Here is a 26,207-nt window from a genome sequence, read left to right on the forward strand (position 1 = left end):
AAAAAAAAGGATACAACCTTGATGCAAACCTTTCCTGATTTAAAACTAGTCTCTCCTTGCTCTGTTCAAATGACTGCCTCTCAGTCTATGTACAGGTTCCTTATGAGCACGATTAAGCGTTCTGGAATCCCCATTATTCACAATGTTATCCATAACTTGTTATGATCTACACAGTTGGATGCCTATTGCAAAAAGGGCAAGGAGGCCACATGTTCTGACCTCCTCTAACCCCACAAGCGGAAGACAGGATTACCAGCAATAACCCAAGGCCTACTACTGCAAGGCCAAACATGCTGCCTCCCTCCAGCCCTTTCACCAACCGTCCCTCCCAAACCACTCACCAGCTCTCTCCCGGGTTCGATAATTCGCTGTAGTGGCCACACAGAGCTCACAGATGGGGTTTATTAGGGAAGCACCACAGGCTACAATTCAAGTTCAGGAAAAATGCTCAGTCTCTCACCCAGCCCACCGTCCCTCAGCCAACAGTCTCTCACAGTCTCTTTCCCAGCAGTGCTGGTCCCTCAGTGTCTCACTCAGCAATGAGTGTCTCTTGCGTCTCTTTCCCAGCAGCACGTGTCTCTTTCTGGAGTGCGTGTCTCTTTCAGCAGCATGTCTTCCTCAACCAGCAGTCAGAGAGCGTTCTGCCTCTAGGAGGACTCCTTTTGAGCCCGGCAGGGTGGTCAAACTAGCCAATCATAGCATCAGAACTCTAAGCACCTGAGAGAGTGTGGGCACCTCCCAGAACATTGTTTTGTGCCAATCCCAACAGAAATACTCCAGGTGGACAACTTCAGCAATCAGGAGCCCTCAGTTGCTCATAGAAAATCCCACCTTGGAGTTTACAAAGTTATGGGTAGAAAAGCCACACTAAGTGATTTACTACACCACACCTATGCATGGTCAATAAAACACAGGTAAACTTCTTTCTGGTATTCTTTACTTTCAGCCAAGAGCTATTTGAAATCAGCAATGATAGCCCTCATTCCACACCCTCTTCCAAATCTAGCCTGCATTTCTGGCATTTCTATATGTACTGCTGCAATCACTTTTGAATTAATGTCAGCAAAATTTTACTTATGTGCAATATTAATGATACTGATAATTTCCACATTCTGTTGGGTTAGCCGTCTTTGGAAGGGGCACAAATATGGATCTCTTCCAGTCAATTGGTCAAGTATCTGTCTTCCAAATTTCTTGGCATAATCAAGTGAGCACCTCCAGCACTGCCTACATTTGTGGAAACATCTCAGTGGATGGTCCATAATTCCTAGAGCTTTGTTTTCCACCAATTGCTTCAGCGTACTTTCGACCTCTTCTTTCAATACCATCTGTTCTTGATCATATACTAACTCCGGAAATGGTTGAAGGTCAACCAATTCTTTTTGGTACAGTGACTCTGGGTATTTTTTCCATCTTTTGATACTTCCTTCATTGTTCAATATTTTGCCCACAGAATCCTTCAACATTTGCAATTTGATACTTGAATTATTTCATCGGCTCTTAAAGATTAAGAAATAACAAACGTGTTCTTTCCATTTGATCTTTCAAGTCCAGATCTTCACACATTTCATTATAATACTTTACCTAGTCCTCTTTTTTATTTTTAAATTGTGATTTGGGTGACGATTTCCAGAGAAAATTCACTTTCCATACAGCAGTTCACATACACTTTGCCTCATGACATTGACTACAGTTTACCACAATGCAACAGCTCCCTTCCCACTTCCTCCCGATAGTTACCTCTTCCCAGTGTCCATCTCTCCATGCACTCCTGCCCCCTGAGCTGTCTCCTTGTGCATAAGCAGCCCTTCTTTCTCCTATGATTGTTCTCTCCAAGGAGTATATTTACCTGAGGTAACATTCAACTCATATGCCTGTCTTTTGTTTGGCTGGAGACCATGGATGTGGGTTCAATTCCAGACCTGAAGGGCAGCTAGGGACCATAGTCTCAGTGGTTCCACCAGGCTCTATCGGACCAGCAAAACTGTTCCCCCCACCTTTTTTTTTCTCCAAATGATTTTGAATTTTGTTCCACATCGCTCTCCCTCTGTCAAGGATCTGCTGCACAATATTTTTTACAATGAGTAAGTGATTGGTCATACAAAATTCTATCATGCGCTCTCCAGTGTCATTTCTATCACTAAGGCCATATTTCCAACCACTGACGCTTCTTCTTTGTTTTTAACTTTTACATTCTAATCATCAGTAACTATCAGTATATCTTTGTCACGTGTGTGGTCAATTTCAGGTCAATTTCAACTGCAGAAATTGGTAAAAATTTAAAATTTCCTCATCTTTGGCTTTGGTGATTGGTGCATAAATTTAAATGATAATTCATATTAACTGGTCTTCTTTGTAGGCATATGGATATCCTATCATTGACAGCACTGTACTTCAAGATAGATCTTGAAATGTTCTTACTGACGATGAATCTATTCCTCTTCAATTTGTCATTCCTGGCATGGTGATTGTCCAAATCAAAATGGTCAGTAACATTTCCATTTTAGCTCACCAATGCCTAGGATATGGATCCTTATGTGTTCCATTCCATTTTTGACAGCTTCCAATTTTCCTAGCTTCATATTCCATACATTCCATATTCTAATCATTAAAATATGTTTGCAGCTGTTTCTTCTCATATTGAGTTGTGCCATATCAGCAAATGTAGGTCCCAAAATGATCACTCCATTCATGTAGAATGGTCGATTCTACTTTAAGGAGGGAGCTCTTCCCTAGTTGTATTTTGAGTGTCTTCCAACCCAAGGGACTTATCTTCTGGCAATATACAGACAATGTTTCCCTGTTTTCATAAGGTTTTCAGTGACTAATTGCTTTTTCAGAAGCAGACCTGGCTACATTTCTTTGAAATACTAGTGGCATAGTTTCAGTATCACAGCAACACACCAAGACACCACGTACAACAAACTGACAGATAAGTGGTAGATTGTAGGGTCAGAAGGAATAAATCCCAAATCACAATTTCTGATATTGAAAAGGTGATAAAATAAAAGTTTAGATAAACTAAAAACTACCTGTATCCTGAAAGTAACACTTACCAAAGCCATCTTCTTTTCTTGGAATAAAGAATAAGTGATAACCATAGACTGTGAAAGTGTGGATTCTTCAGTTTCCATAACAAAATTCATCTTCTGTTCTTGAGGTTTTATATTTGAAAAAATGTCTGTCTAAAAAAATTTAAATGCAATACAAATTATCAATAATATCAATATAATATTATCAATAATATCAATATAATGATCTATATAATAAAAGGAGCTCTGGTGGCATAGTGCCTAAGGCATTTAACTACTACCCAGACGGTTTGTAGTTCAAACCCACCAGCTGCTCCATGGAAGGAAGATGGGACAACATACTTCTATAAAGATTTACTGCCTTGGAAATCCAATGGGGGTCACTATGAGTCAGAATCAACTCAATGGCAGTAGGTTTGGATTTAATATCAATTGATCACTACGCACTGCCACTGAGTTGCATCCAACTCATAGCGACCCTTGGGTTTCTGAGGTGGTATCACTATGTAAGTAGATTGCCCAACCTTCCTTCTGAGGAGTGGCTGGTGGGTTTGAATGCCAGCCTTCTGGTTAGCAGTCAAATGCCTTAGGTACCTACGCTACCAGAGCTCCCATATGATCACTATTCATTAGAAAACAAAATGAAACACAAGTAAGACCTCTTAATAAGAGTCAAAGATTTCCCTGCTTAAGAGGAGACTGGAAAAAAGGTTTATTTTAATGTATTGATTTTAAAAGATAATACAATATGAGAAGGCATACAATTTTAATATCTATGATACCAAACATGGTTTACGAGCTCTGACTGCGAACCAGAACGCTGGTGGTTCAAACCCACCAGCCACTCCTCAGAAGGAAGGTTGGGCAATCTACTTCTGTAGTGACACCACCTTGGAAACCCAAGGAGGGGTCACTATGAGTCAGATCCGACTCAACGGCAGTGAATTTTGTGAGTGAAACATGGTTTTAGAACTAGGAAGTCCCTTTCGACAGTAAGAGAAAATAAAAAATGAACTATAATATGGACCAACCACTCTACCTATCTCTGTAAATTAAACCCCTAAAAGAATTAATATTCAAATTTAGGTACTGTTAACAATAAATTCTGTTAATACAGGTGTATCATAAGGAGTTATAATATAATTATATATACACAATTTAAAAAGGTATATCCAAAGTGAAGTTCCAAATTTGAAGCACTAGGTAAAATTTTAAATATGCTTCTCTTCTTAAGAGAAAGTTCAAAGAAAATTTGGAAAAAAGAATGAAGGATTAAAAATTAAGTTAATGAAGAAATACTGGAATTTTTTTAAAGCCTGACAAAAAAGTAAAGACCAAGTAATAGTCTTTAAATATATATATAAAGAATTTACCTCCAAATTGCCAACTTTACCTTCTAAAATGTATGACCCAATAATAAATTAAAATAATTAAATGAACAGAACTTGGCTTATTGTAACCTGAACTAGTTCATTTCTATCCATTTAAAACACTGGCCTACAAATCAGTTCACAGATTCCTGGGACAACTGCAGCTTGGTGAACAGAGATACCAGACAACACCATTTTATGACCTGTGGTCTCCAAATTATTTCTAGGCCCTCCCAGAATTTCAAGGAGAAACATTTTTCAATTGAATGGGAATGAAATGTTTCCATGTAAGATCTTAACACTTTCAAATTATGGTTGTAGTTTTCTAGAAATGCCTAAAATAAACAATATTACCCAGATTTCTCAGGATTCCAGTGCAGTTTACACACTGAGGCAACAATGGGAAATCCCTAAACCAAGATCATGGAAATGTGATCCCTGCGAGTTACACTGACAGATCCATGGAGGCAGCTGTGAATAACCATTTAAGGGACAAAATCATGAGATCATCTATAAATGTGACTATGGATGTTCCCAAACATTCAGCAAAGTAATTTGAGAGTCAGAATCTCAAGAAGGTGATTCTAGTAACCCAATTACTTAAATGATGCTCTACATATATAAGACTATGTGAATAGAGAGCAGTAAATTATGGAAACATATGAAGAGAAAAGGCAGAAGGACAAATGTAGGCATGCACATCCAAGTACTATTCAGGTGAAATATCTTGACTAATTAGATAAGAATATTGTAGTTTCCCGGGCAAGTAGAACCTTACAATGGGTGAGAATCTCTCAATTTATCTTTCTTGTTGAAGTAGTACTTAAGACATTATCAGAATTTCAATCATTATACTCCAGGGTTGCTAAACATCTTTCAGATAAGCTGGCTTCCCAATACTTCTTCTGTAGAAGAGAATGCACTAGCTGGGCCAAATGAAACTTTACAGCTGTATTCCTCACTATATAAATTAATGAATCTGCATTCCTTGTATTTATATACACACATGCATAATATGTACATAGAACCAAGTTCACAGAGATGCATAATGCAAGTCTACTCTCCAAAACACAACTACTCTGTGTGAAAACACATGAGACATTTAAGCTTGCAAAGATGAGGACTAAAACCCTAGTCTAGTCAATGGCAAATGGTACAGTGGGGGATCAGTCTGCACAGCCAGCTAGTCATTCCCAGAAACACCTATTCTGTCTTGATGCATGCCTTCTAAAATCTACAATATATAGCTATTCTGAAATTTTTAAATTGAAATGGAAACATGTAACACTTGGCTCTGTTCTAGGTCAGTTGTATGCTTAGACATCAGACTCCCCACCCACAGCGTTTTGAAACTGGAATTTTCTTTTGTGTTGACATGAAAGCATAATCTAATATTCTTTCATATGCAAGGTGAAGTCTCAAAAAATGGTCAAGACTTCAAAAAAAAAGCCCATTTATATTCCTCCCCAATATTCAACTAATACAATTTTTTATTAAAACCCTTGAATGCCAAAGTATGGAAAAATCCATTAAATGCCTTTCCCAGAGAAAAGCTCATAAATCTTCTTCATCAAATACATAACAATGATAAATAACCTATCAAAATAATACCAATATTATTCCGCAACATACTAAGCACTTGACTTTTTCAATTAGTGTGTTATAGATTTAAATATTACTGTATTATGTTTTAATCAGGTTTATTGAAATGATGGGCTCAAATATAGCAAGGATTGTGAGGATGGTGCATAACCAAGCAGTGTTTCGTTCTGTTGTATATGGGGTCACTATGAGTCAAAGCCAACTCAACGGCACCTAACAACAGCAAAAAACAATGGATTATAGTTTTTATCTTTTACACATGGTTAAAAAGAGTTATCTTTTTTTATAATTTGCTAAGTAGCTGTCAACTATAAATTCATCTTTGGTGGGAGGTGGACACTTTAAAAACATTATCATTTTCATAAAATGTATTTCTAGCAAATTATTTTCAACATATTTTTCCTAAATGGCCATCTTAATGGGTTTAATACTCATATCCTTATATTTGTAACTTCTGGTTTATATTGTAATAGAACATTAGTTTTAATTCAAAATTTTAAGTGAATTAAATAATTTAAAATGTTGAATAATAAAACATTAATGTTTATTATTTTATATCTTTAATAAATAGTTTCAATTTGCAAAAAGCCCAGGCATAATCCTGATCTCCAAAAATTAGCAGTCATTTTCTCTATCTAGAAAATTCAAAAAGGCTTCATAACAACTCTTTGGAGCATTTATCATTTGCCCTACTTCAGTGTCCCCTCCTGAAGAGCTTGGAGTTGGGAGGGTATCTGTCATCATTAAATAGTATCACCAACTCATGAAAGAAGGTACTATTAAAAAGAGACTCTTAGTCAATTAATGCTGGTAGATACAGTATTCTTTACCAAATTATTAAGACATTATAATTTCATTATCCAAAATACTCAATATAAAATAAAAGACATTTTCTCATGACATCTTTCATGACAGTATGAAAAGAAAATCTGGCAAAGACATTTTATATCAAAAGAGGAGAATACTACATATAAAATGTAGAAAAGTTTTCTACTTATAGTTGTTGAGTAATTTTTCTAAAATGGGATCTAAATGTATCTACTCAAAGCTTACAAGATCGTATAGGAATAGAAAACGATCTCTTAATACTGACTTACATATTTTTAACCATTCTAACTTTTAATAAGTACTCCATACACTTTCTAGTTTCATCCTTAGTTTCCTTTATATGGGCTGGGTAAGTATTATTTTCACTGTGGAGGTAAGGCAATGGACACCCTAAGAAATTAAAGAACATGTTCAAGTTCATTTAATAAACCATGGAAGAATGTAAATCCTGATTCCTAGTCCAACAGTGTTTCCATCACCTCATCCTGTCGCACCCTCATGCTGGACTACGTAGCACAGAGACTGCATGCGGAGTTTAAAGAAACAAATACAAACAATCCTTGTAGAAATGGTCACTTATGGTAGAGTAAGAAGTAATAAAAGGATATGAAGAAACACTATTAAGGCTAAAGAGAATAACATAAAATCTACTTTATATCAAAAGACAAAATTATTGGAAGGGGAGAGTGGTTGGGGAGTATGTCAAACAATAAGAAAAACAAAATGGCGGGCATCCTTAAGAAGTTATATATATACCCACTATTATTAAGTCAATTCTGACTCATTGCAACCCTTTAGGACAGAGTAGAAATGCCCCATTGGGTTTCCAATGCTATAAATTTTTACAGAGGCAGACTACCTCATCTTTTTCGCATGGAGCAGTGGGTAGGTTCTAAACATCGACCTTTTGGTTAGCAGATCAATGGTTTACCACCACCACCAAAGCTCTTTACTAACTGACAGTAAGAATAAATTCACAGCTTTAATTTCTAACTACCATATTTAAAACTGAAAGTTAGAATTTATCAACCTGAAATATAGAACTTACTCAAGTTTAAAGACAAAATCTTCAACAAAACAGAAAGACATGGGCAGCCTGAAAAATAACTTTAGTCTCAGGTTCAAAATTAGGCAACTAACAAACAGGTCTTTACCAACTGATTTACTGTAGAAATAGTCTGAATTCATTCATTTTCTTGGTGTCCAAGAAGAAAGGTCAAATAAAGGAGAAGACGTTGCTTTTGAGACATGCTTTTGAAATGGTCAAAAAATGTTATTCTCTAAGAGCTGCTGGAAACCACAGTAATTTACCTGAAGACTATTTACTTGGCAGAATTGTTTGATGACTTCCAACAGAGTGGCCAACATAGTAGCTTTGCCTTCAGAAACACCATCAATCCTTTTCAGATTTTCAATTGTAGTAGGTCTGTGGTTTAAAAAAACAAAAAGAAAACTCTAGAAACCATTGAAAAATTACCGCTCTAGCAACGAAGTATGCATTCTGATTCTCAATAAATGTTGTGTATTTTTAGACAGTTGTTACATATTTAATTTCATTTTTTTCAAAAACCAAAACCAAGGTAAAATATAAGTAATTCTGTTTTATAATTTCTTTCTTTACTTCTACCATTTCAAAATTTGCTGTTTTAGCAACTTAACAATAAAAACACCTCCATGTCCAGCACTACAAAACACAGTACTAATTGGCAAACAGGTCAATATCATAAAGAAACAGGCTAACATCTAATATTTTATTCTGTTAGTGATCTTATTATATTTTTAAAGAAATGACAAGGAAAACTATTAGCCTCTGAGGACAACCAAGAAGCTAAGAAACTCTCAGAAGAAAGTCTCATTCATAATTTTCTTCCACAAAGTATTTGCCACACAGTAAACCTGATAACTAGGCTTTTAGTTCAATATTTCTTAATGTGTCTAATATTCAAGAGACTGAACATCTTCTTTCTAAAATCTGCCAATGTAATGACTACTCTTTTTTCCTTTAAATATCTTCTCTGAATATTAAAGGATAATCCTAGAATATTTATTTTTTAATAATACCGTTATAGACTGTAAGGACTATGTAGTATGTAGAAAATTTTACACTAAACTAACATTTCTTGGGTGAAATTTAGTGACAGAAACTTTTTTTTTAAAGGAAGCATCAAAATGAATACAATTACCAATCAACTACTTTTGGAAACAATATCTTTTAAAGATACCTATTGACAATTTGGTACTACATGCTAGGGAAAACACAAAGATATGAGGAACATATATATTTATTCTCAGAAATTAAAATCTAGATGGTATAAAAACACATGTATACCAGTAACAACAAAAAATAAAGCATTGTGTGATAAGCACCGTAGAGCCAATATAAGTCTTTTATAAATTCAAGAAAAAGGAATTACTTTGCTGATAAGACTACAGAAGATGTAGGAAGAAGTAATAAAGCCAGATCTTAAAGTATTTCATAAAAAGATTTTAGGGGAATCAAAGGAACTATAGACAGAGGCAACATTGTAAATAATTATGTGGAAGTTGAAAGGGGTCTTCAACTAATGGTAAACAACAATCAAGGTAAGACAAGCCATTCAAAATTCTGTGACATACAGGAAAAAGTTAAGTTTAAATTCATAAATGGAGGGCCTTGAATTCTCATAAATGGAGAATCTTGAATTCTAAACTAAAGAAGTTAACGTGGGCAAATCATTTAAGCAGGAGTACGACATGAGATAGAAAGATTAATTTGGCACTCAAAAACCAAAATAATAACCAAACCAGTTTCCATCAAGTTGTTTCTGGCTCATGGCAACCCCATGTGCATTAGAGTAAAACTGTGCTCCAAGGGTTTTCAATAGCTATGACTGCTCAGAAGTAGATCACCAGGTCTTTCTTCCATGGCACCTCTGGGCAGATTCAAACTACCAGCCTTTTGGTTAACAGTCGACCACCTGGAGCTCTGGTAGCGTAGCACCTAGGGCATTTGAGTGTTAACCGAAAGGCTGGCGGTTCAAACCCACCAGACACTCTTCAGAAGGAAGATGGGCAATCTACTTCCGTAGTGATACTGCCTCGGAAACCCAAGGAGGGGTCGCTATGAGTTGGGTCTGACTCGATGGCACATAACAACCACCACCCAGGGATTACTTGGTACTCAGATATTAGATGAAACAGACTGAAGAAAGAGTGACCAATGAGGAGGCTTTTGCAGTAGTTCAAGGGTGAAATCTGAACTAACACAGTATTACACTTAGAAGAGCGAGAAAGTCATAGACACACAAGGAACTTTAAATGAAAAAGTCTGAAAACAATTTAAGTAAGTGGAAAAGGATGTATGTTAGAAGACGAAAGTAACATCAGAGGTTTTGAACATCTGTGACTGGGGACATGGTAGTATGATTAACAAAAATAAGGAACTGAGAAATAGGAATTTTGGCACTCGGATGAAATATGTGCATGAAGGGTGGGTGAAAAATGATTCAAATTTTCTATATACTGAATCTGATTGGTGAAAAGATAGTTGGTTTTCATTTTGGTGGAAGCATAAGGCTAAAAACTCAGCAAAAAGATAGTGGTAGGGGCATGACAAATTTGGGAGTATCTCACAAACATGATAGTTGAAGTTAGGGTCATTATCACATTATGACATATTTTATAAATCTATTCTGTTAGAAAGGAGCCCTGGTGGTGCATTGGTTAAAGCATTTGGCTGCTAACCAAAGGTTGGCAGTTCAAACTCACCAGCCACTCTGTGGGACAAAGATGAGGCAGTCTGCTTCTGCAAAGATTTCAGCCTTGGAAACCCTATGTGGCAGTTCTACTCTGTCCTATAGGGTCACTATGAGTTAGCTTTGACTTGATACCAATGGGTTTGCTTTTTTATTATATTTTTGTTGATGTTAGGTGCCACTGATTGAATTCAACTCATAGTGGCCCCATGTACACCAGAACGAAACACTGCATGGTCCTGTGCCAGCCCCACAGTCTTCACTATACCTGAGCCCATTGTTGCAGCCACTGTGTCAATCCATCTTGTTGAGGGCCTTCTCCTTTTTCCTTGTCCCTCCACTGTACCAAGCATGATATCCTTCTCCAGGGAATGGTCCCTTCTGAGAACATGACCAAAGTAGGTGAGACAAAGTCTGCCCATTCTCACTTCCAAGGAGCATTCTGGCTGCACCTCTTCCAGGAGAGATTCGTTAGTTCTTTTAGCAGTCCATGGTACTTTTAGCTTTCTTTGCCACCACCACAAATCATAAGCATCGACTCTTCTTCAGTCTTCCTTTTTTATTGTCTAACTCTCACATGCATACAAGGTGACTGAAAATATCACAGCTTAGGTTAGGGGCACCTTAGTCTTCAAGGAAGTATCTTTGCTCTTCAGAGCACTTGAAAGAGGTCCTTTGCAGAAGATTTGCCCAATGCTATACAATGTCTAATATCCTGACTGCTGCTTCCATTGGTGTTGACTGTAGAACCAAGTAATATGAAGTCCTTCACAACTTCAATCTTTTCTCCATTTATCTTGATGCAGCTTATTGGCTCCACTGGGAGGATTTTTGTTTTCTTCATAATGAGGTGTAATCCATACTGCAGACTGTAGTCTTCAATTTTCATCAGTAAGTGTTTCAAGTCATTCTCACTTTCAGTGAGCAAAGTTGTGTCATCTGCACCATGTAGGCTGCTAATGAGTCTTCCTCTAATCCTGATGCCATGTTCTTCTTCATACAGTCCAGCTTCTCAGATTATTTGCTCAGGATACAGACTGAATAAGTATGGTGAAAGAATACAACCCTGACACACTCTCTTCTTGCTTTTAAACCACGAAGTGTCCTCTAGTTCTGTTTGAACAACAGCCTCCTGGTCTATGTACAAGTTCCTCATGAGCACAATTAAGTGTTCTGCAATTCCCATTCTTCTCAATATCATCCATAATTTGTTACGATCCACACAACTGGATGCTTTTGCATAGTCAATAAAACAAAGTAAACATCTTTCTGGTATTCTTCGCTTCCAGCCAAGATCCATCTGACATCAGCAATGACATCCCTTGTTCCACGTCCTCTTCTGAACTCAGCTTGCACTTCTGGAAGTTCTCTGTGAATGTACTGCTATAACCACTTTTGAATTATCTTAAGATTTTACATGGCTGTGATATTAATGATACTGTTTGATAATTTCCATATTCTGTGAGATCACCTTTCTTTGGAATGAGTACAAATATGGATCTCTTCCAGTCAGTTGGCCAGGAAGCTGTCTTCCAAATCTCTTGGCATAGCCGACTGAGTGCCTCTGGTGTGGCATCCGTTTGTTGGAACATCTCAATGGGTATCCCATCAACTCCTGCAGCCTTGTTTTTTCCTACTTCCTTCAGTGCAGCTTCAACTTTGTTCAGTACCACTGGTTCTTGATCATATGCCAGCTCCTGAAATGGATGAACATCAACCAATTCTTTTTGGTATAGTGACTCTGTGTATTCTTTCCATCTTCTTTTGATGTTTCTTGCATCGTTCAATATATTGCCCATAGAATCTCTTAACATTGCAACTCGAGGCTTAGATTTTTTCTTCAGTTCAGCTTGAGAAACACCAAGCATGTTCTTTCCTTTTGGCTTTCCAACTCCAGGTCTTTGCACATTTCATTATAATAACTGACTTTGTCTTCTCAAGCTGCTCTTTGAAATCTTCTGTTCAGCTCTTTTATCTTGTCATCTCTTCCATTTGCTTTAGCTACTCTCCATTCAAGTTTCAGAGTCTCTTCTGACATCCATTTTGGTCTTTTCTTCCTTTCCTGTCGTTTTAATGGCCTTTCGCTTTCTTCATGGATGATGTTCGTGATGTGATCCCACAATTCCTCTGGTTTTCAGTCACTGGTTTTCAATGCATCAAATCTATTCTTTAGATGGTCTCTAGATTCAGGACGGATATACTCAATCAAGGTCATATTTTGGCTCTTGTGGACTTGTTTTAACTGTCTTCAACTTGAACTTGAACTTGCATATGAGCAGTTGATGGTCTGTTCCACAATCACCTCCTGGTCTTGTTTTGGCTGAAGATACTGAGCTTCTCCATCACCTCTTGCCACAGATGTAGTCAATCTGATTCCTGTGGACTCTGGTGAAGTCCACGTGTATAGCCGCCATTTGTGTTGTTGAAAAAAGGTATTTGCAATGAATAAGTAGTTGGTCTTGCAAAATTCTATCATGCGATCTCTAGCATTATTTCTATCTCCAAGGCCAAATTTTTCAACTGCTGGTGATTCTTCTTTGTTTCCAACTTTTGCATTCCAATCACCAGTGATAATCACAAATCTTGATTGCATGTTTGGTCAATTTCAGACTGCAGAAGTTGTTGTTGTTATGTGCCTTCAAGTCGAACCTGACTCATAGCGACCCCTCCTTGGGTTTCTGAGGCGTTATCACTATGGAAATAGATTGCCCACCCTCCTTCCAAGGAGTAGCTGGTGGGTTTGAACCACCAGCCTTCTGGTTAGCAGTCAAGTAGAAGCTGGTAAAAAATCCTCAATTTCCTCATCTTTAGCTTTGGCGGTTGGTGTGTAAATTTGAATAATAGTAGTATTAACTGGCTTTCCTTGTAGGCATATTATTCCATCACTGACAGCATTGTACATCAGGATATATCTTGAAACATTCTTTGTGACAATGAATACCATGCCATTCCTCTTCAATTTGTCATTCCCAGCATATATATGGTTATCTGATTCATAATGGCCAAAACCAGTCCATTTCAGCTCACTAATGCCTAGGATATAAATCTTTATGTGTTCCATTTCATTTTTGACAACTTCCAGTTTTCCTAGATTCATACTTGTACATTCCATGTTTCAATTATTAATGGATATTTGCAGCTGTTTCTTCTCATATTGAGTCATGCAATTCAGCAAATGGGGCCCCCGAAAGCTCTACTTTGTCCCTATCATTAAGGTAGGCTCTACTCTGATGAAGCAGCTCTTTCCCAGTCATAGTTTGAGTCCAACCTGAGGGGTTCATCTTCTGGCATTGATTGGACAATGTTTCAAAGATATTCATAAAATTTTCCAATAATATATCAGACAATGTTTCACTACTATTCGTAAGGTTTTCACTGGCCATATCTTTGAGAAGTGGATGACATCTTCCTTCTTCTGAGTCTGTCTCAGTCTGGAAGTTCCACTGAAACTGGTCCACCATGGGCATCCCTGGTGGCACAGCGTCCAGCCTAACAGCATCATGCAAGCCACCACAGTACGACAAACTGACAGACAAGTTCATTTCCCTTAGCTGTTCTAACCACTCCACTCACTCCTGGGCTCCTATCTGTTCTGACCACCGGAACTGTCTGCCACTGCTTCCTGTTTATTATATTAGAAGAAAATAAGTAATACCACATACAAATAGATTGTTTACCTCATTTTGGCCATATCCAGCAGTATCTTATTTGTTGCCAGAATAGCTGGAGGAACATCCATTTTATTAGAATGTTTCTGCCTGGCTTCTACCAATTTGCCATATAATGTAGTCTGAATAAAAAACAAAGAAACAACTCAACACTGTTTTAAATATACATAGAAAAATCCAGTCTTTTATTTTAGAGTTTCAGATTACATTTTCCCTTAAGTTGAAATAAAACCAAGCTCTATCCCAGACTCATAGCTAAAGTACAATTTTTAAAATACCAACAATAGAATTTTAAGCATGCATAGAATCATAACTATCCTCTCATAAACTAGTTGTCTTTTTACAAAAGTCTTACCTGAGTCTCTTGCTCTTGGGCTGAAATAACAAATTCTGAGGACTTGTAAGATGCAGGAACAAATTTTCCTGGTGATGGCACCACAATACTAAAAAATTTAAAGGAAAACAAACAATAAAATTTTCTTTCTCCTGGCTCACTTTTCTATTTTGCCCCCAAATAAAGAATATTTTCCCAAATCAATATTAACATCTATTCTTCACAACACCAGTAAGGCAACTGTTACTTAAACAACAGCCCAGATTTTGAACATTTTGGATCAATCACATTCATTATAATGGTAAAGTTAAAAGTGTAATTTGAGGTCATCACAAAATTGAAGAATAACATTTGTCCCATCTTCCTGAATAAAATGCTTTTTTTGGGGGTGGGGTAAGAACCTTATTATCCGTACTGAAGAAAGGTAACATTTTTTTTTTTTTTTTTAACTAAGAGGGATCTAACCTATAACGAGGAGCTCTGGTAGCATAGTGCCTAGGGCACTTAACTGCTAACCAGAAGGGTGGCGGTTCAAACCCATCAGCCACTTCTCAGAAGGAAGATGGGGCAATCTATTTCCATAGTGATACCGCCTCGGAAACCCAAAGAGGGGTCACTATGAGTCAGGTCCGATTCGACAGCATATAACAACAACAACAATCTATAATGATTCATTCTGTGGCATTAATCACTTTTTTGTTGGTGGGAGACAGTAGCATAGGATTAATCAAATTGTTCAAAAATTTCTTCTAAATCAGACAAAGTAAGTAATTTTGCTTTTGAATCCTCAAAAGAGGGAGGAAAAAAAAAGCCAAAATTGGAAACAATATGGTAGTAAATATTTTAGGCACTAAACTAGATAAAAAGCCAATTTCTAGACAAGATATTTCTTATTGATAAAGTAATTACAAATAGGAAAATCATGAAAATGATATTGCACAGAATGCCGAATATATCTGGAATAGGCAAGTGTCCAGGGACAAAGTTTATTAGTGGTTTCCAGGGGAGTCCCTGAGTGGTGCAAAAGTCTGGAGGTGCAAGTCCACTCAGAAGCACTTCAGAAGAAAGTCCTGTGATCTACTTCCAAAAAAAAATTAGCCAATGAAAACTCTGTAGTGCAGTTCTTCTATGACACACATGGGGTCTCCGTGAGTCAGAGTTATCTGAATGACAACAGGTATCACGGGGGTGGGAGGGAGGAGAAAAAGGACATCGAGCTTGAAGACAATGAGTTTCTGTTAAGGGTGATGGGAAAATTCAGAAACGGATTATGGTGATGGTTGAACATGATAAGCATGTTACTGAATTGTACATGTAAGGAATGTTGAAATGGCAAATATCATGTTTTAAAAATTGCATAGAATGGCCTATATAAAAGATGAAAAATTTAAATAAATTTCTACTTTTTTGACAGAGGGTAAAGAGAACAAACATGTCTGACATTTAAGAAATGTCTAGTAATTTCTCTGTTGCAAGAATTCACAGACCACATTGTAAAGTAAGATTTTATTTTCATGATTATCAAATCCTACTACTAAAATAAATGGACTTGAACATGGGGAAAAACAATTCCAGTATAAAAAATTAATAATACCAAGTTACTTGAGAAAATTATAAACTTGTTTTAAATTGTATGACTAACATTTATGAAAGTATTTTTACTAATGTAGTATTTGCAAAACAATAATTTTTAATATTTCATGAAGAAATTTTATAACCATATATACTAGCAAAACTATGGGTAACATATCTTAGGCAGAAGGATATGTGGGAAAAGTTTAATAAAAGTATTTTTCTATGAATGCTATGTGCACAGAAGATCAAAAAAAGTCTAACAAATAACATCAGAGAGATATGTGAAGATATTACACTGATGAAACAAGATCCCTACACTTTACTGAGGAAATATAATGAGAATGATAAAGAGTTCTTATAAATTAAAAACTTGTTAAGTAAAATTAAAGTTTTACTAGATGGACTATCTTCAAGAAGAGTAAGCAAACATAGAGACTAAAAATAGAAGAAAGTGCACTAAAATCCAAGCAAAAAAGAGAAAAAAAAAATATGGAACACCAGGGAAAATAATATAGTGGTGGTTATAACAACAAAGTTTGGCTTACCAAACAAAACAAAACAAAACAAACTAACGGCTGTCAAGTTGATTCGACTCATAGCAACCCCTCCTTGGGTTTCCGAGGCAGTATCTCTATGGAAGCAGATTGCCCAATCTTCTTTCCAAAGAGTGGCTGGTAGGTTTGAACTGCCAGCCTTCTGGTTAGCAGTCAAATGCCTTATTTTCATAATTATAAAAATGTAGAAATACAATATTAACATGATCAAATTTTTAATATAAGCCCTAATCTACCATAATAGAAAGTCAAAGAAATTTTCTAAAATTGATAATGAAGAAATAGTAGTCTGAAGCCTGTTAAGATATATAGAGGTAAATGCCAGAGAAACCAGCTGGAAAATTTCAGGATGACTGCTTTTATAGAACAGAACAAAGTGGGTTTGGGAAGGATGTGGACTAGTGTTTTTCATTATAAACCCCTAAGTACTATTTGACTTTTTAACCCACAAAAAAACCCAAATCTGCTGCTGTCAAGTTGATTCTGACTCATGGTGCCATGTGTTACAGAGCAGAACTGAGTGCCATAGAGTTTTCTTGACAGTAATCTTTCCAGAAGCAGACTGCCAGGATTTTCGTTAGTGGTGCTGCTTACTGGGTCCAAACCTCCAACTTTTTGGTGCAAACCATTTGCACCACTCAGGGATATTTTTCAAAACCAGGTACATATATTACCTTCAATAAATTTTAAAATGATATGGTTAATGATCCTGCTCACTTCCATACAATAAGCCCATATATTAAAGTTGATTTTTTCAGTACTTGACAGGAATGTTGTTTATCACTAAACTCTTAATTTTAACTTCATTCCTTAAATATCTAACTCCTGAATTCTGTTATTTCTCTTATGTTGCCACCTAAGGAAATAACAATACTCTAACCCAGCAATCTAGTAACAAAATCTAAGTGTCATCTCTAAGTCTTCCATTCTCCTTAACATCATTTTAATACTCAAGTCCCCAAAATTCTATCTCCTACATATCTTACGGGAGCTCTGGTAGCATAGTGGCTAAGACACTTGCCTGCTAACCAGATGGCTGGCGGTTCAAACCCACCAGCCACTCCTCGGAAGGAAGGTTGGGCAATCCTACTTCCGTAGTAATAACTGCCTCGGAAACCCAAGGAGGGGTCGCTATGAGTCGGGGCCGACTCGATGGCACATAACAACAACAACAACAACACATATCTTACAAACCTATTTTTCTCTCCATGCCCAATGACACTTCCCTCATCTAAACTATAATCATATACTGCAATAGGTTGCTGTAGTTTTTTTTTCTTCTTCCTCTTTTTTACAACACTTTCATTCTTCTTTAATCTATTTCCTCCACAACCACAGTGATCAATCAAGGATGGGAAAACTAGGAGCCATGGCTGAAATCAGTTTATTTTGACAAGGCCTATAAACTAAATGGTAAAAAAAAAAAAATTAAAAGAATATTTCATGTCATATTAAAGTTAAATGAAATTAAAATTCCATGCAATAAATAAAGTTTTATTGGAACATAGCCATGCTTATTTACATACTATCAATGGCTGCTTTCAGGCTACAATAGCAGAATTAAATAGCTGGAACAGAGTCCATGTGGCCTGAAAAGCCTAAAATATTTATTATCTGATCCTTTACAGAGAGCTCCAGTGGCATAGTGCCTAAGGCATTTGACTGCTAACCAGAAGACTGGTAGTTCAAACCCACCAGCCACTCCTTGGAAGGAAGATTGGACAATATATTTCTGTAAAGATACTACCTCAGAAACCCAAGGATAGGTCACTATGAGTTGGAACCGACTCCACAGCAGTGAGTTTAGTTTTTGATTTTGATTTATACAGAGAAAATTTGTCAGTCCCTATTCTAAATCATAAATTTAATCATGTTATACTTAAAACTCTTCTTTAGATCAAGTCCAGTGCTTAAAAGGAACTGGTTATAGTGGTCCCTATTTAGTTCTTCAGACTTTTTTTTTGCATCCTTCTACCAGATGATCTTCAGCATACTGTTACGTAAATGCTCTTCTTGTTTTCAGGCTTTTATATATAGGCTGTTCCTCTGTTTGGACGACTTCCCTTCATTTCATCTGACCAACTTCTACTTAAACTTCAAGTGTCACTTCTTGTGGGATGCCTTGCTTAATACTCTACGTGTCTCCATTGTTATAACCCTGATTGCAATTTTATGTTCCAAAGCCTAGAAGGAATGGTTCCTGGCACAAAAATGTACCAAGTAAAAACATAGTAAATGTTTAAATAAAGAAATGCTTCAGCATATTGATTGAATATATTGTTTTGTACACTGCTTAAACTTTTCATTTACTTAAAACAATTATCATATAACACATATTCAAACAAAGAGAAATTGTTCTAGTTGGGAGACTGGTATCATTGCAAACGTTTTGTCGGTGAACAAACTACTAGGAAATATGTAACAGCCTTAGAAAACATTCATTTACTTTGACCTAATATGGAAGCAATATAGTCCATTTAAGCTGTGTGTATACTATACAGGCCCTGACATTCTTCAATTTTCTATCCTCAGCCTTCCAGTAATAGTAAGCTAAAAGTACAATAGATGCATTACCTTATTCTCCACAAGCTTTTATTTATGCCATTTTATGATGCCATAAAACCTTTTTTTGAAAATGGCATGAGAATATGTATTTTATACAAATTTAATTTATTTTAAATAGTGTTAGGTGCTGGAAGTAGACAAATTCAGATTCAAAAGCCAGCTCAACTCTAATATGGGGATAAATAATAATAGCTAACTCATAGGTTGTTGTAAGCATTAAATGAGATAATACATATAAAATGCCTAGTACTTACCATAAAAAAAAAACTCACTGCCATTGACCCCTCCTTGGGTTTCTGGGGCAGTTTCACTATGGAAGTAGATTGCCCAACCTTCCTTCCAAGGAGTGGCTGGTGGGTTTGAACTGCCAGCCTTCTGGTTAGCAGTCAAATGCCTTAGGCACTACGCCACCAGAGCTCCCGTACTTACCATAGAGTCTGGCAAATAATAATACTCAGTAAGTGTTAGCCATGACATTAATATTAATGCTATCATTTCATAGGACTTCCTCTGGCTATGAAATAGCCCAACATGTGATAGTTTCTCTTTAGAAAAGAAAAACAACGTGCTATTAAAGTAGTGTAGTAAATATAAATATTGAACTTTGTACCTTTTTTTAGAAATGTTACTCCCAGAAGATATTTTATCAGATGCTTTGTAAGAATACCTCTTCTCCAAATTAGACTGTTTTTAAACATATAAAGAACCATTAAAAACACGAAGTAAGTTTTAAAGAAACTTATGCAGGTTATAAGATGTAAGATTGATGATATTTTTTTCCTTGACTAACCATCAAATACATCCATCAAATAAACCATCTGAAAATAAGCTCTTGAAATATCAACTTCTAGAATTTAAAAGGCAATTAAAATGTAATTCAATATCTCTTCCTCTCAAATGCATAAAGAATGCTCTCAAACACAGCAAGAGACAAAGTTACAAAAATTATTCAATAATGCTCTGCATATTGTATTTAATAAAGCAGTAATAGTTCACCAAAAATGTTAATTCAACACATTTGTCCATTACTCTAGTGTTCTAATTATCTTACATCAGCCTATGGATAAGTATTTAATATGTATAGTTATCTAAGTTTCAAAAATAAAGCAGGAAAGTATGTGTATATGTATATAACTTTAGTGAGAACATTTCAGAATCAAACTTATTTTTCTATAAACTACAAGTATCATAACATGTAAAAACTCCAAGCCAAAAAAGTATAAAAATGTTTAAAAGAATCAAAATAAGTTATGTTCCTCAAATACTTTTGTTCTATTCTTTTAACCCCTAAAATCATACACCTCATATTTTATTCTGTTCCTATCACTTCTCTTTCCAAATTTTATGTTTGTTATGTATGCTACTTTTCTCTTTAATTGAGAGGGAATTGAAATACAAAAATTTAAAATAAGAGCTACATCAATAAAGAATGAAATAAACTTGAAATAAATGACCACTTCTTTGAAACAAACCTTCTTATCTGCAGTTAATTCAATTGGTACTTGATTAGAAGAATATTTTTCAATGACTGAAGATACAGTTTTAGAACTGAAAAATAACAAGATTAAATTATCTCTAATGTTAAAACGCAATTATCTAATTCATGACTCTTCATACCCCTAGTGTCAGAAAGGTAGATGAGATCATATTAACATTTTAGGACTACAGAATTTTTAAACTGATTTTTTCTAGAAAAAGCTCTGCAAAGTTTAAGAAGTTTAATAGGAAAAACTGAAGAACAGTCAGTAACATGTGAAGGTACTAAAAAGGAGGCAACAAATGTACTACCTTTCCACCTTCTACATACAAGGCAATATGGGGTTTCTTCAATACTGATCTCAATGCTGCTTCTTTAATCAATGGAAAAAAGCTGTTGAAATACTATGGTCAGCTGCTTCCTTTCAACCAAGAAAGTGTTCTATGATTTACCTTTCTCCCACTGACTCTTTTTCCCAAATACGTACACAAAAAACATTATCTTTGTTGATTTTATCTGTGGTGTCTGTTAACTGGTAGTACAGTCTGCATTATATAAACAAAAAGAAAACATCTAGAATTTTTTTAAAAACTGTAAAATGAACCTTGGCAGAAGAAATTTCCTTGGACACAATTCTTCATTAGCTGGAAGGGTAAGTCTCTGAGGAGATTCTTTACTGGCTTTATCAAGCCAATTTCTCCCCTGTCAAACAAAAGAAGAATCTTTTAATCCACAGTGAGAAAAATTAAGTCAAACAGGTATACTTTTACAATGTTCACCTTTTTTGTAAGGATGCAAATCTTTATAAATTTGTTACTTCCAGAAACTTCTTCCAAGAATCCTTCAATTATGAGTTGACGAGATAAAGCCTTCCACCAGCTCTCTGTTTGATCCTTGCCAATGCCAAAGAAATTATGGCTGCGATACTTATCTGCAAGACGCTGAGAATTCTGAAATTAGGCATAAAATCAGCATCAAAAAGTGCTTATTTAATTAAACAGATTATGACACAAAACCATTTACTGATTCTTTTAATTTAACACTAAACTGAAGTTTTAAAAAACCTACACAATTTTACATTCATTCTGCTTGTTCTGAATACTTAATTCACAAACATATATACGTTTGTATCTCCAAATGCACTGATGCAAAATGAATTCTGACTCATAGTGACCCTACAGGACAAAGTAGAACTGCCCCATAGGGTTTTCAAATTTTTACAAGCAGATTGCTACATATTCATCCTGCAGGGCAGCTGGTGGATTTGAACCACTGACCTTTTAGTTAGCAGCTGAGTTCTTAACCACTGTACCACCATAGTGCCATATATAAAATCAAAATAATGTCTTTTGTATTATGAATAAGGACAAAAAATTTCAGATGCAATTCAGATTCATTTCACAATGTTTTTTTTTTTGGATATGTATTTGGAATAGCTTTAACTTTGTTATTTAGAAAGTTATTCACATATTCATAATTGTTGTTGTTGTTGTTATGTGCTGTCAAGTCGGACCCGACTCATAGCGACCCCTCCTTAGGTTGCCGAGGCAGTATCACTACGGAAGTAGATTGCCCCATCTTCCTTCCAAGGAGTGCCTTAGGCACTAAGCTACCAGAGCTCCCACATACTCATAATACTGTTTGAAAATAGTGATCATAATCTATAGGTCAAGACTAGAACTATGGGTGCTAAAGGTAGTGTGACCCATTAGCTAGTCCACAGTGAGTGGCCGTGTGACAAGTCACGGTTACCACTGCATTGCAAGTTTTACTATGCCTTTGTTCATGACGCTCTGCAAGTTTGCTTAATCATTTATGATTTAGCTGCTTCACTGAGATACAGCAGGTAAAGCAGGTACATGCTAAATAAATAGCTGATGCTTTTGAGGGTTTTTTCCCTTGAGGGAAGAGAGAATTCCTATGGGAGAGTCTTGAAGTTTGTCAGATACAATTATCTTCTCATCTAATACAGATGATTCTCCCTACTTTTCCTTACTTTCCCCATTTTACTACCTCTCTCATTTATCATACACACTTAATACTACTTTTGAATGTGTTTTACAGTATATGAACATAAGACTTTATGGGAAAATTGCTCCTGTCTAATATATATTTGTAATAAATATGGCAGACTGTAATTCAAAGGTCATTCTAATTTCCATCCACTGTGATTTCTACTATAGAATCTAGGAGTTACAAATGCCTTTTCTCAAACTGTTTCACCTTGGGTTCTAGATATGATTTAAGTTCCACTAATCAGATATATATTTGCATGACATATATAAACAGGAAGTGAGGGATAAGTCTACCCATCTGCTTTTTTTGCAGGCATGCATGACCGGAAAGTGTTTATTTTTAAAAGGAAATGTTAGCAAAGAGCCCAGTGTACAACTAGAAGCTTTTTAAGTAACAAGAGGCATCCATCTTCTTGATACAGATTGGAGCAGGTACATGGTAGTTCCCAGAACAAGCAGAAAAACTTCCCTGATTATGACTGTTTCCTACTCAAGTGCTGTAGTAACAGCTTCCCAAATTGACAGCTTCTTGAACACAGAAGAGCTCCCCTGGTGGACTATTTTGCAATATGACCTTGTCAACAATACTGTAAAGCATTTAATAAAAAAATTCACTGCCTTTGTGTCGATCTGACTCATAGCCACCCCTCCTTGGGTTTCCAAGGTGGTATCACTACAGAAGTAGATTGCTCAACCTTCCTACCGAGGAGTGGCTGGTGGGTTTGAACTATCAGGTTTCTGGAGCAGTCAAATGCCTTAGGCACTAATACCCAGTAGTAATAAGTATTTTTCTGTTTAGCTAAAGTGATTATGAGCTATCTAACTAAACACTAACCTATTTTAGATTACATTTATCCTTCAAAAACACATATCCCTTAACATGTCAAGAGTTTGTTGTTGTTATGTGCCATCGAGTCGGACCTGACTCACAGCGACCCCTCCTTGGGTTTCCGAGGCAGTATCACTATGGAAATAGATTGCCCCATCTTCCTTCCGTGGAATGGCTGGTGGATTTGAATCACCAGCCTTCTGGTTAGCAGTCAAGTGCCTTAGGCACTACACTACTAGAGCTCCCATCAAGAGTTTACTATACCCTAAAAGTTTCAATATACAATAAAATCTAATCATGCATACCTTATAACTCAACATTTCTATGTTTTATCCAGACTCTAGTGAATGCTTACATATCAATGCACAGAAAAATTCCAGAACCAAACCTAAAAGTACATATGGAACGAGTTCCAGGATACATAATTCAGGCACTGCAAGGCTCTCTATTATGAACATATTGATTTTATTCAATTGATAAGAATGAAGGATTAAGAGATCATTTTTGGAATGTTAAAAATGTTAATAAGAAAGTATTCTAAAATGAGTAGAACAAGAACAAATATTTATACAAAGATATATTGCTTTCATATTTGAAGGTGTTTCTAAGTATATGATGAAATAAAAAAATCATATTATATACAAATATTAATATACCTATGTTAATATTAGTTCTAAGGTATAAACCAAAAGCCAAACTCACTGCTGTGGAATTGCATCCGACTCATAGTGACCCCTCCTTGGGTTTCTGAGGCGGTATCTCTACAGAAGCAGATTGCTCAATCTTCCTTCTGAGGAGTGGCTGGTGGGCGTGAACTGCCAGCCTTCTGGTTAGCAGTCAAATGCCTTAGACACTATGCCACCAATTAACATGTAACTATTTGTACCATCTAGGGGATCTATTTACACTACAGTTGTGAATAAAACACAGGCCTCCTGATTGCTAGTTTTTTTTTCTTTATTACTACACCACAGATGTATATACCCTTAAATACATACACATTATATTGATTATAGTGAGTGTAGGGTCTGGAGCTAGATTATCTGGCTTCAAGTCATAACTCTGGTACTTATTAGGTTTTTTTGTTTGTTTTTTTACTTTGTGTAAATTAGTTATCTGTGCTGCATTTCCTCATCTGCTATCTAAAAAAAAAATCATCAAGTTGATTCACCTCATGGCGACCCTATAAAACAGATTAGAATTGCCTCATACAGTTTCCAAGGCTGTAATCATTACAGAAACAGACTGCCACATCTTTCTCCAGTATAGCACCTGGTGGGCTTGAACCATCAACCTTTCAGTTTGCAGCTGAGCACTTAACCATTGCACCACCAGGGCTCCTTTTATCTGCTACACAATTATAATAATAGTCTCTATTTCTTGGGGGTGTTATAAAGATTAAATGAGTAACCAGGAAACAGACTGTCTCAAAAGCATTAGCTTCCTTTTTACTAGTTAATAGCTGATTTCTTTTACTCAACTTGCATGTCTTAACCTAAAAGTGTAACTATGCATTATTATCTAGTCAGTTTTCCCTGAACACTTGCTTATGGCTCTCTATATCTGGTAGGGGCTTACCTCTGCAGGAAGAGACTCTATTGCTTACAAACAAATAACATCAAAGGTACTGAGTTTCTTAACTAGCACTTACTAGCTCTCTACACACTAAAAATTGCTCTACTCTTTCCTTTCATAAGCAGAAATAAACCTGAAGTGGATGAGCAAATTTACTAGTCTGAAGCAGTAAGATTATTTCTAATCAGCAGGGTGTAATTATCACTTCCTCTCCTGATCAATAATCATTATGAATACTGTGTACTATGTGAGTAAATTTACATTATCTTGTTTCCATGGCAATCATCAGGCACAGAAAGAAAGAGTTCTACTATTGGATAATAAGCATCTTTATCTTAATGAAAGCATATTCCCTTTTCAACTAGAAATCCAAAGTTAACACTTTTAAAAAAAAAAAACAGAATAGAGTAAGGATTTTCAATAACAAATGTTTTAATGATTCCTAACTCTTGAGCAAGGCTTCCTCCACTAACTGTTAAGTGTACTGGTTAACTTAACTTTCCAGGTTAATTCACTTATGGAGTAATGCTGTCTGGGAGGAGAATGCTGCTATAGGGAATAAGGGACTTGGGCATAGATACTAAGGCAGGCAAAAGCCTACAAACACACACATATATGCATGCATGAACACACACATCCCTTACCAACCACAAATCTTCACTGTAGTATGTCTAGATCATTCAGTCTAAAATATAATTTAAAACTGTGTGTGAACAGTATTAAACAGTATAAAACAAAAAAGTACTACACCGGTAGACATGAAAACTGTTTTCTCATACTGATTCTGACACAAAGTAGCAGTACAACTTAGAGTCAATTAATTTAATGCTCTGGGACTCAGTTTTCACAACTGTAAAATAAATTGGTAGGACTAAATGGACTTTTTGCAAGGTCTAGCTCCAAGAGTCCAAGAGACACAGCTTCAAAAAAGGAAATTTTCATGCCATTCTTTCTCTTTAAAATGGCTTAGAAAAATAAGACGCAAAAATAAGTGATGTATCATAGAACACGAAAACTTATTAATTGATAAGTGTCAGAATAAAGAAGGC

The 26,207-nt window shown here is 36.0% G+C and overlaps 1 protein-coding gene across 1 annotated transcript in view; it reads right to left on the reverse strand.

The window, feature by feature from the left end:
- WRN (WRN RecQ like helicase) overlaps positions 1-26,207 on the reverse strand; it is a 273,170-nt gene that overhangs the window by 42,316 nt on the left and 204,647 nt on the right. Inside the window, exons 23-30 of the mRNA XM_042781199.1 lie at positions 21,519-21,689; positions 21,344-21,441; positions 20,735-20,810; positions 19,873-19,946; positions 14,590-14,677; positions 14,244-14,356; positions 8,144-8,258; positions 3,057-3,185 (exon numbers count right to left, since the gene is read on the reverse strand). Coding sequence (XP_042637133.1) covers positions 3,057-3,185; positions 8,144-8,258; positions 14,244-14,356; positions 14,590-14,677; positions 19,873-19,946; positions 20,735-20,810; positions 21,344-21,441; positions 21,519-21,689 — 864 coding nt within the window. The remainder of the gene's footprint in view (positions 1-3,056; positions 3,186-8,143; positions 8,259-14,243; positions 14,357-14,589; positions 14,678-19,872; positions 19,947-20,734; positions 20,811-21,343; positions 21,442-21,518; positions 21,690-26,207) is intronic.

The sequence above is a fragment of the Orycteropus afer genome, unplaced genomic scaffold, assembly GCF_000298275.1.
Source record: "Orycteropus afer afer isolate SDZICR_OR568_19922 unplaced genomic scaffold, OryAfe1.0 scaffold00095, whole genome shotgun sequence".
Lineage (NCBI taxonomy): Eukaryota > Metazoa > Chordata > Mammalia > Tubulidentata > Orycteropodidae > Orycteropus > Orycteropus afer.